This window comes from Oncorhynchus kisutch, linkage group LG17 (assembly GCF_002021735.2).
Source record: "Oncorhynchus kisutch isolate 150728-3 linkage group LG17, Okis_V2, whole genome shotgun sequence".
NCBI classification, from domain to species: domain Eukaryota; kingdom Metazoa; phylum Chordata; class Actinopteri; order Salmoniformes; family Salmonidae; genus Oncorhynchus; species Oncorhynchus kisutch.
This window is the reverse complement of record NC_034190.2, coordinates 68,567,452-68,584,337: the sequence shown is the minus strand read 5'-3', so window position 1 is coordinate 68,584,337 and position 16,886 is coordinate 68,567,452. Positions and strand designations below refer to the sequence as shown.

The 16,886-nt window shown below is 39.0% G+C and overlaps 1 protein-coding gene across 3 annotated transcripts; it reads left to right on the top strand.

Annotated features, from left to right (window-relative positions):
- Positions 1–32: 32 nt before the first annotated feature.
- On the top strand, positions 33–16,879 carry LOC109908183 (CDK5 and ABL1 enzyme substrate 2). 3 transcript variants are annotated; one of them, XM_020506723.2, is made up of 9 exons: positions 33–2,380; positions 4,514–4,609; positions 10,641–10,718; positions 10,983–11,088; positions 11,164–11,335; positions 11,436–11,533; positions 11,798–11,904; positions 12,074–12,278; positions 14,013–16,879. In XM_020506723.2, exons 1-9 carry the CDS (start codon positions 1,740–1,742, stop codon positions 14,151–14,153), a joined length of 1,644 nt encoding a protein of 547 aa, XP_020362312.1. In that variant the 5' UTR covers positions 33–1,739; the 3' UTR covers positions 14,154–16,879. The 3 variants fall into 3 exon arrangements, with proteins under 3 accessions (XP_020362312.1, XP_031650322.1, XP_031650323.1); XM_031794462.1 differs by having other exon boundaries at positions 10,983–11,335; XM_031794463.1 differs by lacking the exon at positions 33–2,380 and adding an exon at positions 2,857–3,287 and having other exon boundaries at positions 10,983–11,335.
- The last annotated feature ends 7 nt before the right edge of the window (positions 16,880–16,886 follow it).

Below are 16,886 nucleotides of genomic sequence, written 5' to 3'. Positions count from 1 at the left end.
GTCTCATATAGAAGTAGATCAGTGTATTTTTTTATTTTTTTTATTTCACCTTTATTTAACCAGGTAGGCTAGTTGAGAACAAGTTCTCATTTGCAACTTCGCAGTTGCAAATGGCCAAGATAAAGCATAGCAGTGTGAACAGACAACACAGAGTTACACATGGAGTAAACAATTAACAAGTCAATAACACAGTAGAGAAAAAAAAGGGGAGTCTATATACATTGTGTGCAAAAGGCATGAGGAGGTAGGCGAATAATTACAATTTTGCAGATTAATAACACTGGAGTGATAAATGATCAGATGGTCATGTACAGGTAGAGATATTGCTGTGCAAAAGAGCAGAAAAGTAAATAAATAAAAGCAGTATGGGGATGAGGTAGGTAAAAATGGGTGGGCTATTTACCGATAGACTATGTACAGCTGCAGCGATCGGTTAACTGCTCAGATAGCAGATGTTTGAAGTTGGTGAGGGAGATAAAAGTCTCCAACGATTTTTGCAGCGGGGTATGAAACAATACCTGTCTACACAAAATTATTACATTTTTTATCATAATTTTCAACTGAAAGTGGTTCACTTAACAGCCATTCCCATATCATATACACTCCCATCTGTATTAATTTGGACAGTGAAGCAAAAATGTGTACATTTGGCTCTATACTCCAGCATTTTGTATTTGAAATAAATAAAATGTTTCATATGAAGTGACAGTACGGAATGTCACCTTTTATGTGAGGGCATTTTCATACACACCGGTTTTACTGTTTAGAAATTAAAGCACTTTATGTCTCTAGTCCCCCTCAAAAAATGCTAACCTCTCACCATTACCAATAACAGGGGAGGTTAGCATTTCTCGCTCATCATTATTCAGGATTCATTCATGATTATCCATAATCATGGGAGCATCCACATTAATGTAGAAGTGTTCAGAAACATCTTCTATTCTTATTTAAAATAAAAGTGACTCCAAAATGACACAATACATGATTTACCATTCAGTTCCTACTGGGCAAGACATTATCCGAAACACAACCAAAAACTGCAAATGCTTCCAACAACAGTTTGTAGAGTCACAAGCTTGACATAGTCATTGCGTGCTAGGAATATGGGACCAAATACTATACTTTTGACTACTTACTATACTATAATTTCATTGTTCCAAATAAAACGTATTCAAAATGGGTGGACTAGATACACGAAGTGATATCTAAACAGTAAAACAGATATATAATGAAACATTTAATCTCATATCCAAAATTCTGGAGAATAGGGCCAAATGTACACATTTTTGCTTCTCTGCAGCACAATGTTATTCAATATAAATCATCACCAACCTTCTGGGTAAAGCAGGCTATTAAGTAACAGATTCCTATACAATAAATTGGTGATTAGGATGAAATTAGTAGGACCATAGTTAATAGAAAAATCTATTAAAAGATGGCCAATGTTTTGCTGATTAAATGCATAGGGTCGAATATACCTTGACTATTATGCATCTATCCGTTACAATCTATTATTATCTGTTGTTACATTGGTGAAGTTCGTTTGGCATGGCCCGGTGCCCCGGGTGGCTGGCTATTTCACTCAAGGACCAATGGAATGGTCCTAAATTAACAACTCCGCTAACCCGGGGCACCAGCCCACGCAAAACGAACCGAATAATGTCTCAATCAGTTGTTACAATTGCATCGCCATCAACTCACAGCCAATCCCCTAAAACCAAACCGTACTTATTTCAATAATGATACGTTTGAACCAATCAGCTTATGGTGGGCGTGGAGAGGTCCTCTCGCCGGCTAAATTCATTCCTCAACGAGCACAATCGTTCTATTATACTAGAATGGCGACTGCTGTTTTCGGTCGTCAATGTACAACAGGCAGTAATACTGCAAAATCACACAAAGAACACCTGCGAAAAGGTAAGGATTCACGACGGAGACAGGCGGCTCTTTTGTTCCTCAACAACATATCTTTAGACGGAAGGCCTTTGTATCATCTCAGCAATGGAAACCACGGTCAAAGGGAGGCCGCGGAACTCCGAAGTCGAGACGCCACCGGGGCACAGGCGACTGGACACCCTCTTTTCTCATCGAGTATCTACGGAACCGTCTCCCTTGTGGCACCCTCCTTGGCCGGTGGCGCTGCTCCTACTGTGGCGGGGATCAGTGGACTGAGCCCAGTCCCTCCTAATTTGGTCATGTCTACAGACACGGGCTCAAGTACTGCTGTGCGGTGTAGTGAGGTGTTTTTTGAGGGAGTTGACCCCATGGTCCCACCAGATACCCCTCTGTCCCCCACCTCTGGACCTCAGACATTCAATCCAAGTGCCAAATCATCATTTGTGCTCCAGACTCAGAATTCCGTTCCGGGGGATACACAAAGGTGGGAAATAGTATCTAGCTACTACGTTTGTATTATAGGGTGGTAAAACATAATGGATGAATCTGCCATAACCATCAGTCACGACTAACGTTAGGTGTTACTCACTCTGCTGTTGTATTCATTGTAACCAACATTGGCTGTTTCAAAGTTTGACAGAATAGGCCTGATTTTATAAATGTGGTCTATTTACTTCCGCATATTTCATTTCAATATAGAAATCTACGGTAACGCAAATGGCCACAGACTAGACCGTACGTCAATTTTAGTTATTTAAATCTATTTCTCAGAGCAATCATTAGAACGTTTTAGTTGTCAGCTGCTAAATTGGGAAATAAAATATTTCCCTGTCAAAGTCCGTAAAAAAAAACTGCGGCGACAAATGTAGCTGAGGAACGCTCAACTCTGTTCTAGTATAAAGGCGGAGTTGAGTTTTGATTCAATAAGTTTTGCAGCACTTGTAGCTGAGGAACGCTTAGCTCCTTTTAGCAAAGCTAGTATCTTACGCACTTGTATTGCTAGGAATTGGCTTGTATAAAAAACGATATAGCCCGTCAAAGGCGAGAGGTTAAATACAATTCAATTTACTGCGAGTCTGCCCTGCAGATTGTCCATAGGGTTGGTCCTTATGCAGGGGGAAATTGGTCGCGCGATTTACTAGCAACAACCGTTATCATCAGTCGATACATGTACAAATGTCAATTCTGAAAACGCTTACCTGTAACCGTTTTAAGTACAACCGCGTTCCTTCCGCGGGATCCGAAATTCACACGTTTAATAAACCCTTATCGGATACAACCACCGACCGTTTCCTAATTTGGGTTGCTCAACTCAGCGCGAATGCTCATGTGCCAATTGTATCTCCGCTTACATCGAGGACGCTACGTGAGCAACACAAATGTGAGAAAAAGTAGGTATTGTTTACGTTTTTATAAAATAAATAGGAATTTTAGCACAGCGCGGAAGGACCGCGATTGTACAGGACAAATATACGTACTGTAGGCCTACAGGTAAGCGTTTTCAGAATTGAACTTTTTTCAAGTACTGACTGCTGGTCAACTCAATGTTGTTACGAGCAAATCGGCGCCCAGTTATCAACATTCAACCCTGCCTTGATATAAGAGAACAGTTGGACGATCGCTTAGCTGCTTATAGCAACGCTAGTATTTACACACTAGGGTTGCTGGAAATTGGCTTGCAAAAAAAACGGAATCGTCCGCCAGAAGTTAAAATATTCTGTCCATTGTCTGTATAGTTGGTCCTTGTGCAGAGGGAAATTTGAGAACACACAATGGAACTTAAAATGAAACAGAATTTCCACACGTGGGTCTGTTGTAGACCTATGAAGTTCCTCTCCTTACTCGTGTCAAAGTAAATGTCCCCTACATTTTTTTTGTGCAGGTTTGGCGCACGTGCTGGACTTTTATTTTGACATGAGGTTATCAGAGGAAGTAGGTCTAAAAAATACCCATGTTTGAGAAATCTCTTTAATTTATGTTCTATTAGATTTTTTTATTCTCAATTTCCCCCCTGCATAAGGACCAACCCTATGGGCAATCGGCAGGACAGACTCAGAGGAGGTTGAAATTGAATTTTATTTAACTTCTCGCTTCTGAGGACTATTAGTTTTTTTTACAAGCTAATTCCTAGCAATGCTAGTGTGTAAGATACTAGCAATCAAATTGTATTGGTCACATACACATATTTAGCAGATGTTTCTAAAAACAGCTAAGCCTTCCCCAGCTACAAGTGCTGCACAACTCATCACTAAATTAAACTATTTAGTTCTAAATTAAACATATTTAGTTGTTATTGGTTTGTTTATTTTATCATTCTCTGTAATGCTGTGCTTTGTGTAAACAGAAAAACAAACATATTACTTCAACTCCCTCTCACACAACATTGTGATTTTGGCATTATTATTCAGACATGTCATGTAAATTCATCTTTAAGGTCTTCCTTAGTTTATTATTTCAAGAAAATGGTTCATTCTTCCTCCATATTTGTCTACCTCCATATTCTAAAACTCACTGACAAATTATATGGTACTGTTGCTACCTGTTGGTCGAGATATTAGACATTACTAATGTTGACGTTTAATTGACAATTATGTTTGTGTTCTCCATTTTGTCTTAGATCACGGAATCATTCGGGCTCTCCAAAACCTGCAAGGGTGGCCAAGAAGGTCCACTTTATCAAGAATATGAGGCAGTATGACACAAGAGGCAGCAGGTGAGTTTAAGTAGTAGATCAGGGGGTGCAGGAGATGTGTGGCGTAAACTGTGTATTCTAATGAAGTGAACAACCAAAACACAATGTATAAAGCATTCTTCTATAGGCTCAACAAGTGGTATCAAAAAAGTAATTCTAAATGGCATTGTAGTCACCCATGACATACAGGAAATGAATTGCATTCATAAGCATAGGCTTTATAGAGAAGAGGGAAGAAGATTGCAAGAGACCTGCTGGAACTTAGAGAACCCTCTTAAATGAGTAACAGAACGACTGTGTGGATTGCAACAGTGCATTTAATCAAATCAAAACACCAAAAAGGTGTCCTGTGGAAATATAACCCTCCCTGGCATTAACAGTAAAATATCCCTTATGTAAGATGGGACTGAACTATCACACTCAAGCTGCACTCAACCTATTCTCACTCTGTTTAACTTAGTCTCTTATTCAATGTGTTTTTTATGAATGAGGAACCTGGGTGAGGCTTATAGGGCTACAGCCTAGTCAGGTTGTCTTAGAAAGAAAAGTTTCCCTGGAGACACAAAGATAAGACACACATTTTTCTAAACGTATCTGTTTCAACAAGGCAAACTGTTTTAGAAGCCCTCTCATTTCTCCCTACCTGAAAATTACTTAATCATAGACAATATCACATCATTAGTCATTTTTGCATGTTTTCATGAACTTATTGCAAAATGCAAATAGAGTATCGCATGTTGCTGGCATGTTATAAGATGTTTTGCAATAACCAGAGCCATGTATTTAGAGAGATGGGACATTGCGGTTTCTGTATCATAATGCATTTACGTGGCACTGCAGCCATGTTGGCGCACAATTAACATTACATGCGGAATATAATGCCTAGAAAGAGCATCATGGTGCATTTACATGACACTTAAAAATGAAATGGCAGTCCTGTTAGACCTCCAGTAAAGCTGGTATCCGCAGTAGGGGAAACTGTGCCACTGACCACCCAACAGCCGTAGTTATTGTTTCTGTTTTGTTAACGAAGCAGAACTGGGAGCGGCGTGGATTTGGTAAAAAAAAAAGTTACAAAGTGAATTGCATATGCTGCTGTTCTATTGCGTGTGCAATGATGTCCGAGGGGGAAACAAATGTGTCCCTTGTTTGCAGTTGTAATATTGCAAACGGACGTGTCACTTTCACTGTTAAGGATTCCAGCTTTAACGTTACATGTGTGTTATATTAATAATGTGATGTACTGAATGTCTACAATTAGAACAATATTCAAAATGATAAAATTTGGCCCAACTCTCTTAATATACAGTGCATTCAGAAAGTATTCAGACCCCTTGAATTTTTCTACATTTTGATACGTTACAGCCTTATTCTAAGATTGATAAAATTATTTTCCCTCCGCAATCTACACACAATAGCCCATAATGACAAAGAAAAAACAGGTTTTAGCAAATGTATTAAAAATAAAAAACAGATACCCTATTTGTATAAGTATTCAGACCCTTTGCTATGAGACTTTTTAAAACATTTTTATAATTATTTATTACAAAAAACACAAGGGGTAACATTAAAGTATTAGAACATGAAGGAAAAACAATACAGCATCAAGACACAATCAAACATGTATCTGTCTTTCAGCAACAGAGCCATCCTTATGTGTGAGGGTGCGTGTGCATGATAGTGATATGAAATATGTCATAGTTTCCTTTTTCATGATCACAATCTTGTGAAACCCGAACCATCCAAGGAGAGATGACTAAAAACGATTCGGTTGGCCGTTTTATGTGTGGATTAATTGTCGGAGTAGAGGACCTTGTGCAGTTCAGGTAAAATAACAACTCAATGTTTATATCCCAGGACAAATTAGCTAGCAACGGCAAGCTAGCTAAATAGGACAAATTAGCTAGCAAGTGCAGCCGGTTTGGGTTCCGTGTTAGTGTCATTCAAATGTACTTTTATTCTGTTTTTATTTAGATTTTTTTTCCCGCTTTATCTTTTGACCATCATACTCTCTCTCTCACACAGCAACTCCACTCCCACTTGTCTCCAATTACACATACCCAACCCTCAGCTTCCCTTAGCCCATCCCATCTATCCCGGCTGGCCACCCAATTCGGGTTTCTACGCAACACATATCTTTCAACTATGCTATGATGTTTAACATACAATTTCAATCTATCTAATCGAATAGATTCTACAGATTGCGTGTTGAAGATAAATACGTTTACTAAGAGTATTAGTAATTTACTGACCCGGTTTCTCTAGATCCCCTAACATTACTATTTCTAGGGTCAATTTTAGATCAATGCAATGCATTTTCATCCATTCCTGAACCTGAGACCAGAAACGGGCTACCTGAGGGCAATACCAAAATAAATGGTCTACTGATTCTGTATCCTCACAACAAAATCTGCAGAGCTTTGATGATTTTATGCCCCAAATATTCAACATTTTGTTGGTGGCAAGAATTCTATATAATAATTTTAGCTGAAAAGCACAGAGTCTTGAATCTTGCGTTGTTTTATATATCAACTCATACACCCTGTACCATGGAATTGGTACATCAATAATCTCTTCCCAACTATTTTGCAATCTGTATGGCACAGTTGTCAACATCCTGGTCCTCAAATGAAACTGGTATACTTTCCTATTTATGCTATTTTTATTCCTCTGCCAGTTTTGATCCTTTATATCAGGCAGACAGACCAGTTCACTACCTCCTCCCGCTGCCACCCGCCTCCATTTTTGGGGCAATGCTGTAATAAATTGGTTGTACTCTTAGATTGAGCAGACCTTCCCGTACAATTCTGATAACTCCATGAAAGACATAACATTGCAATATCATTTAAGAACAAAATACCCTTTTCAAACATCTTTCCCATAAATACAGGTATTTTATCAACCAGCACATTTGAGTTCAGCCATAAATTTCTTCTATCTTTCCAGGGTGATGAAATTGTAGCCAGCTCTGCAATGCTTGTTTGAAAAAGACATACTTTTTTCAAAGTATCTAACTTTCAATTAATCGAAAAAGAGACATGGCAATCTGCACAAAGGCAAAAAGGCCATTTTTAAACAATGGATGAGATTTTCTTATTAATCTACTTGAGAACCATTTAGGGTTAAACTTTAGAATGAGTGAAGCTTTTAGAGAAAGGTTTAGTGCTTTTATATTTAATCATCTCAATCCACCCAATTCATATTCATTATATAGATGGGCTCGTTTTATTTTGTCTGCTTTAGCGTCCCAGAGAAAGCAAAATATTTTTTGCTCTTATGATTTGAAAAATGAATCATCAGGAGTAGGCAGCGCCATAATTAAGTGAGTAAACTGAGATATGACTAAGGACTTAATCAGGGCAATTTTCCATAAATAGACAGGTATTTACCTCTCTGTGGTTTGTGGTGGCTTATTTCTACTTTACCAAATGAGGAGAGTTACAAACTTCACACACCAGTCAGAGTTATACTTAAACTACATATTTTAATAATAAGAGCTTTGCAATAACAATTTGACTTTCAATGATGCGCCATCTCTAATGAACCATTTGAAAGTACCAACAGAAAGTACAGATCCTAAGATCTTTTACAGACAAGATACACCCCTCTCAACCTACATGATGAACCACAGATCTTAGGAACAGTTCACAAAGAGACTTTATAATTGAGAAAGGAGTATTCCTTAGCCAGATCATTTATAGTGATTGTTATCATTCAGTTTGGTCCCTAAGATGAGGTTCTAATCTTGTTCCTGGTACTTCATAGCACAAAAACACCATCTCATCCAATGGCATAAATCAATTGTCAACTCTAGATACTCTCATCTCAAGTAAACCCTCCCTTGACCCCACTCCTGGACAAGCTCACTGAGGAGAGTGAGCCTCTAGGTCATACACTATCCCAGAATAAGTACAACTTCAGAGAGGACATAAAATGGTTCCAGACACTGCCCTACACCCCAATGCAAAAGGAGGGAGTGACTTGCACAGACATTGTGGAGACAAGTAATTGGTTCCCCCTTAATCACGCCATCCCTTCACATGGCTTAACCGATACATTCACATATGAAGACAATGTTCCATCCTGTCCTCTCCCCTTTCTGATATTCTGCATAGCACCAGAGACATGTAAAAGACAAGCCTGACCTCTCCCCTCTCTGGGCCCCAAGTGACTGAGCCACAGCTGAGGGAAGAAATGCAACTGCCAACACTAGAGTCTATTAGAAATACATTCTAATAAAAAGTATATCACATAAGAATATAATACAGATATGATATCTTAATGACTTCTGTTAACAAACTAATTCTGATTCATCCACCACAGGTTGCAGGATCTTGTCTATTTTTACAAGTTTTCTATTGAAATTCATAGTAGAGATCTTATTTTAAATCTTTTGTGATATGAATACCGAGTATCTCTACTTCACCATCAGCCCATTTTATAGGTAAGCTGCAAGGTAATGTAAAAGTTGTATTTTTAAGGATCCAATACGTAATATTGTACACTTATCATGATTAGGTTTTAGTCCAGAGAGTACAGAAAATTTATCTTTAATGAGACGTTGCAGGGATCTAGCTTGCGGACTTAACATAAAACTTGAGTCATCGGCATACATGGACACCTTTGTTTTTAAGCCTTGGATTTATAATACTCTAATGTTGTTATTGGATCTTATTTTAATAGCTAGAATTTCGATGGCCATAACGAATAGATATGGTGACAGCGGACACCCTTGTTTAACTCCTCTTGACAATTCTAAACTCTCTGAGAAGAAGCCGTTATTTACTATTTTACACCTTGGGTTGCTATAAATTATTTTTACCATGAGACTTGATATTGAGATCAGGTGCATTGTTTCCATTGATCATCCTTGAGATGTTTCTACAACTTGATTGGAGTCCACCTGTGGTAAATTTAATGATTTGGAAAGGCACACAGCTGTCAATATAAGGTCCCACAGTTGACAGTGCATGTCAGAGCAAAGATTTGGGAATTGTCTGTAGAACTCCGAGACAGGATTTTGTCAGGGAACAGATCTGGGGAAGGGTACCAAAACATTTTTACAGCATTGAATGGCTCCAAGAACCGGGGCCTCCATCATTCAAATGGAAGAAGTTTAGAACCACCAAGACTCTTCCTAGACCTGACCGCCTGGCCAAACTAAGCAATCGGGGGAGAAGGGCCTTGGTCAAGGAGGTGACCAAAAATCTCTCCTCTGTGGAGAAGGGAGAATCTTCCAGAAGGGCAATCATCTCCGCAGCACTCCACCAATCAGGTCTTTATGGTAGAGTTACCAGACAAAAGCCACCCCTCAGTAAAAAACACATGACCGTTCACTTGGAGTTTGCCTAAAGGACTCTCAGACCATGAACATCGTTGAGATGTTTCTCAATGGAAACGGGAGGCACCTGAGCTTATTTTCGAGTCTCATAGCAGGGTCTGAATACTTATGTAAGGTATTTCTGATTTTTGGTTTTAATACATTTTCAAAAATGTCTTAACCTGTTTTCGCTCTGTCATTATGGGGTATTGTGTGTAGATTGCTGAGGAAATTGTTTTACTTAATCCATTTAATAATAAGGCTGTAATGTAACAAAATGTTTTGAAAAGTAGGGGTCTGAATGCTTTCCGAAGGCACCATACACATTGTACTAATAAGTGCATTACTAATGCTGTAGTTAACTAGTTTGGGGCATTCTTGAATTGTGGTGGCATTTGGGCACTACATACATTTAAATTTAAAAAGGCTTTCCATTCTAAATCAACTAATATGCTTTTTCTTTTTACATTAGGATAACGTGCCACCAGTAGGAGTAGTAACACTAGTGAGACATTTTTGGTTATTCAGGATTTTTTAAACTGTAGCCCAGATACTCAAATCTAAGGTCATTAACCCTTTAAAAATGTATTTCAGTGATATGGTTAGGGCTGCAATACAGTATGTTCCTTTGTATGCGACCCGACCCGTTTAGTATGTGACTGTAACTGTTGTTTGTGTAGACTGACACTGTGTATGTTCTGTGTGCTTGTACTTGCTATCTGTATCCTGCAGGATCATGATGATTTGTGCCAAGCGGTCTCTATGTGCTGCTTTCTCAGTGCTGCCCTATGGAGAGCGTATTCACCTCAGGTACAGACACATAGCCCTAACCAACTACAGCCCACCTCTATCCCTCTGTCTCACTATATGACCCAGCCATCCTCTCGTGTGTCCTGAATCGCCATCAGGAAAAGAGTTGTGTTATGATGATCACAGGTTTTAATGTGGAGCTGCATAATAATTATATAATGTATGCCATTTAGCAGACACTTTTATCCAAGTGACTTAGTCATGCATTCATACATTTTACGAGGTATGTGGTGACATGAGTAGATTCTCTTTCTGCACACCCAGTGACTCAAAGTTGGAGGCGCACAAACTACAGCTGTCCTCTGGGGTGGCATCTGACCTGTTCCCTGGCCTGGAGGGCCTGGGGGTGGAGCTAGGTGCATATGGAAAGGTAAGGTTGAACTGGAGAGTAATTGCACACTGTCTGTCTGTGCTTTGTGTTCGTAAACATCTCTTTCCTCATCAGACGGTATCGTACGCTCAGTTCCTTTTCCCCACTAATGCCCTGGTGAGACCGAAGAGCAGTGGACCACTAGAGCCCAGCACAACACAGACCCCCCTGTCACGTTACCAATGCAACGGCCAGAAGAACTACACCACCCCGTCTCGACTCAACAGCACCATAGGACAGGACCTGAGTATGCTCCACTTCACTAGAATACAGGTTACATGCACTCTCTCTTTGGCAAATTGTTTTTGCAATTATTACTGTCTTCTCATTTAATATCATTTTTACAGATATAGAAGACCTGGCAGACTATGATCCCTACCTACTCAGTGACCCTCAGTGGCCTTGCGGGAGACACAAGAGAGTTCTTATATTCTCATCATATGTGGTAAGCATTCCTATAACATTATACATGTTACATACACCTCACCACATTACTTTGTGACTAGACAATACATCACATGACACACTGACAATCCAGAATGCTCTGGTTTTGTTCAGTAGCACCATTATCAACTTAAAACAATCCATATCGTAAGGGATTTTATTGACAAGTAAACTTTACTGCACATAGTAAACACCATCATAATGCAATCTCTAAGAATAGGATGAAAGCAAAGTTCTCATATTTATCTTGTTCGCTGTCTTCCAGACGACTGTTATTGAGTATGTAAAGCCGTCGGACCTGAAGAAAGACATGAATGAGACGTTTAAGGAGAAGTTCCCCTATATTAAACTGACCCTCAGCAAGATAAGAAGGTACACGGTGCATGAACACGTTGTGCATTTTTGTCTACTGTCTATTTCAATCTCTGAAAATCACATTTGTATCTTTGTCTCCAAACCACGCATTTACATATGCAAATCTTGCATATCTGCCTACCATACACACCCATGTGTAACCTGTAACCTCCCTCCTGTTTGACAGCCTGAAATGGGAGATGCGTGCGGTGGGAGAGGAGTGCAGTTTGCAGCCGGTCACAGTGGCCATGGCATTTGTGTACTTTGAGAAACTGGTGCTGCAGGGCCGCCTGAACAAGCAGAATAGGAAGTTGGTGTCTGCAGCCTGCGTCCTACTGGCAGCCAAGATCAGCAGTGACCTGAAGAAGCAGGAGGTCCGACAGCTGATTGACGTGAGTGAAGTATTTTTTTTTTACATGTACAATTGAAGTTGGAAGTTTACATGCACTTAGGTTGGAGTCATTTAAACTTGTTTTTCAACCACTCTACAAATGTCTTGTTAACAAACTATAGTTTTGGCAAGTCGGTTAGGACATCTACTTTGTGTATGACACAAGTCATTTTTCCAACAATTGTTTACAGACAGATTATTTCATATAATTCACTGTATCACAATTCCAGTGGGTCAGATGTTTACATACAGTGGGGAAAAAAAGTATTTAGTCAGCCACCAATTGTGCAAATTCTCCCACTTAAAAAGGTGAGAGGCCTGTAATTTTCATCATAGGTACACCTAAACAACTTTGAAAATTCCAGAAATTGATGTCATGGCTTTAGAAGCTTCTGATAGGTTAATTGACATCATTTGAGTCAGTTAGAGGTGTACCTGTGGATGTATTTCAAGGCCTACCTTCAAACTCAGTACCCCTTTGCTGGACATCATTGGAAAATCAAAAGAAATCAGCCAAAACCTCAGAAAAAAGGGTCTAGTTCATCCTTGGGAGCAATTTCCAAACTCCTGAAGGTACCACGTTCATCTGTATAAACACCATGGGACCACGCAGTCGTCATACCACTCAGAACGCATCTCCTTCCTGTCTCCTAGAGATGAACGTACTTTGGTGCTAAATGTGCAAATCAATCCCAGAACAACAGCAAAGGACCTTGTGAAGATTCTGGAGGAAACGGGTACAAAAATATCTAGATCCACAGTGAAACGAGTCCTATATTGACATAACCTGAAAGGCTGCTCAGCAAGGAAGAGCCATTGCTCCAAAACCGCCATAAAAAAGCCAGACTACGGTTTGCAACTGCACATGGGGACAGAGATTGTACTTTTTGGATAAATGTCCTCTGGTCTGATGAAACAAAAATAGAACTGTTTGGCCATAATGACCATTGTTATGTTTGGATGAAAAAGGGGGAGGCTTGCATGCCGAAGAACACCATCCCAACTGAAAATTATGTGGATATATTGAAGCAACATCTCAAGACATCAGTCAGAATGTTAAAGCTTGGTTGCAAATGGGTCTTCCAAAAGGAAAATGACCACAAGCATACTTCCAAAGTTGTGGCAGAATGGCTTAAGGACAACAAAGTCAAGATATTGGAGTGGCCATCACCAAGCCCTGACCTCAATCCTATAGAATGTTTGTGGGCAGAACTGAAAAAGTGTGTGCGCGCAAAGAGGCCTACAAACCTGACTCCGTTACACCAGCTCTGTCAGGAGGAAAAAATAATAATTATCTCTACTATTCTGACATTTCACATTCTTAAAATAAAGTGGTGATCTTAAGTGACCTAAGATGGGGAATTTTGACTAGGATTAAATGTCAGGAATTGTGAAAAAGGAGTTTAAATGTATTTGGCTAAGGTGTATGTAAACTTCCGACTTCAACTGTACATATTGGTCATTTAGCAGACGCTCTTCTCCAGAGCAACTTACAATCAAGTAGCACTCCTAACATGCAATTGTATTATTCAACCTACCCATTTGAGCATTGCATGAATTTTTTAAAGAATTGAAAATACAGTACCTTGTTTGTTTTAAAATGTATGGATACTTTTGCTCATGTCAGGATCATTTGAAATAATTGAATTATTACGGTAATCAGAGCATTGGGCAGTATCGTAGGAGGTTGTCTTCTCGTTCTTAGCCCCCCTTCTCTTTCTCCATGGTTGAGCAGAAGCTGGAGGAGCGTTTTCGTATAAACCGCCGGGAGTTGATTCCATTGGAGTTCCCTGTCCTGGTTGCCTTGGAAATGGGGCTCTACCTCCCTGACAGCAAGGTCATGCCGCACTACCGCAGGCTGGTGCAGCAGGGCTAGACTGGAGGTGGCCCGGAGAACTGGCCTGTGACAGTTTTGATATTTAAGTCCTGATGATATTGATTGGAAATGCTGATCCTGAATCAGCACCTTGAGAGATGCACCTTCTGCCCTAGAATCTGTTCAGGTGTAGCAGGCCAGCCCAGCTTACAATGCTCCTTATAAAAATAAAGTTTAGGTACTCTATTTATTTGATTGAATGCCATCCAATATCTTGATAACTTGATATGATAATATCTTGGTAATAGAATGAAGGATTTTTAAGAATATTTTCTGAAAAGCTGTTGGACTTTTTTTTTCTTTCTATGTTTTGATTCTTGTTGGGTCAGCTTGTTCTGAACTTCTTTCTGGGTGGTATATGGCATTCTGATGTGAATATTTTTTTTCATAGAAGGGTTCAAAACCATGTTTATTTGTACAAAAAGTACACCTTAAATATTTGCAAAAAATGTGTGTGTAGGATGGCAACCCGATGGGGGTGTCTGTAAGAACACAGAGGACTTTTACTATTCTCTAGTTTAGCTCTTTCGGTCTTAAAGGCATTGGTGCTCGGATGAGTGGCAACGATGGGTTACATGTGATCAGATGACAGATGTAGATGGTTTTAGTTGTCAGCACACGCATCTGTTTGTGTCCATTGTACGTACTGGTTTGGTTGCTTGTGAGAAGAGGGCTAATGATTGAAGGTGAGAGCACAGATCTCCCGAGGGTTGACTTGTTGTTCAAAGTTTTTTTTTTTTTTATCAAAAAATCTAACCAGATTAAGACTTGCAGTGCATTCAAAATACATGAGTGCTTTGTTATAGATGATGTCACAGATCATGTTAAAGGTGGTGATTGTTCCTTCTAATCCTCTGTACTTTCATTTCTAACTGTGGGAAGAAGTTTTAACTTAGACACACTCTTTAAATAGAGTTTAAGGTCCTCATTATGTGATGTTGATGGTTGCCATCAGTTTGAAATAATTTAGACGCCCTGAAGTAATTCCCTGTCCAAAGGGAGATTTTTTTTTTGTGTGTGTGTAAATTGTGCCTGGTATTGGTATCTTTGCTCATTATAGCTTGTGTTGATCTTACTATTTATTCACTCACTTTGAAAATGACACATCAGTCATTGGACTTAAAAGGCCTCATGTGATTGAGATGACACTCTGGCCAGACCAGAACTCTCATCCTCAGTTGTTTTTATTGTATCATTTGTTTAGAACTTTGCTTGGATGGTATTTATTACCCTTTTCTTGGGTTGGAATCTCAACAGTTTTGATCATGTCAGTTCTGTAGCTAGCAATCAGTCTAATTGTGTAGACTTTAAATCACCACTGTGCAATCAACTGCCTCTTTGATGTTCTATTACACAAATTACTTTTCTGCTGTGAATGGTTTTGTTAAGTTGCATGGTTCAGTCAATCTTCATATCAGTACTTCGTTGGTATTGTATATCAACACCCAGGTATAGGATTTGCAACAAGTATTCTTACCATATTGTTCAAAGTACTGGATCATCCACAAGCCAGTTGTCTTTTTTATTAGCTCAGGAAATATCTTTGAATTAATGCTTTATTTTCCACTGATCATTCTGAGATCATGGGATTTATCAAACAGAAACTCTGGAATGAGAGCAGGTAGAAACCAGTTATTTGTGTGTCCTAAAGTGTATTTATTTACAGTATTTTGTGTATTTCTCTTCATTTGCATTGTATTATGCCACTTGACAAAACAGTAAGAAGTGCCTAAAAACCACCATGAGTTGAATGACATATCAGTCCTATCCAGATATTATTCCCTCTTGTATTTCACTCTCTTATTGCTGTTGGGGTGTTTCACCGTACCTGTGAATATCATGGAAAATTGGCCTCTGCATAATGTGAAGCTCATTGTTCTTTGAGTGATCTTGGAAAAATGTTTTGTACAGTAATGTGCAGATTTCTGCTGTGGTGTGACTGGATGTGGTGTGACTGGATGTCTTTGTTTTGCAAATGTATGCTTAAATCACCTCATGTCATTGGTTTAGAATGTGAAATGGTAGAACTTCTGACAAATTTGTGATCATGGATGGTGTCAATTTTGTATATTTTAAAGTATATTTTTATTCTTAAATCAGAAAATATATTTAAACATTTTCTAACCATTAAGACCACATGACTGGAGTTTTTTAAAGTTTTTTTAGGCCAGGAAGCTACAGGTCACATTGGCACATGTAGCTGACACTAGTCTATCAAGGCCCAAATCCTAAACAGTCACAATATTCTGGTTTGCAATACCAGGGAACACATTTTAATGTTGTTGATTCAAGCTCTGATTTGAGCACGTGTGCATCAATTTGTTATAATTTTAACACCCAATTGAGGGTAGGTGTCTGGGAGACCGCTTCAGTGCTCTAAATAACATCCACTCTCTTATTGCTGTTGGGGTGTTTCACCGTACCTGTGAATATCATGGAAAATTGGCCTCTGCATAATGTGAAGCTCATTGTTCTTTGAGTGATCTTGGAAAAATGTTTTGTACAGTAATGTGCAGATTTCTGCTGTGGTGTGACTGGATGTGGTGTGACTGGATGTCTTTGTTTTGCAAATGTATGCTTAAATCACCTCATGTCATTGGTTTAGAATGTGAAATGGTAGAACTTCTGACAAATTTGTGATCATGGATGGTGTCAATTTTGTATATTTTAAAGTATATTTTTATTCTTAAATCAGAAAATATATTTAAACATTTTCTAACCATTAAGACCACA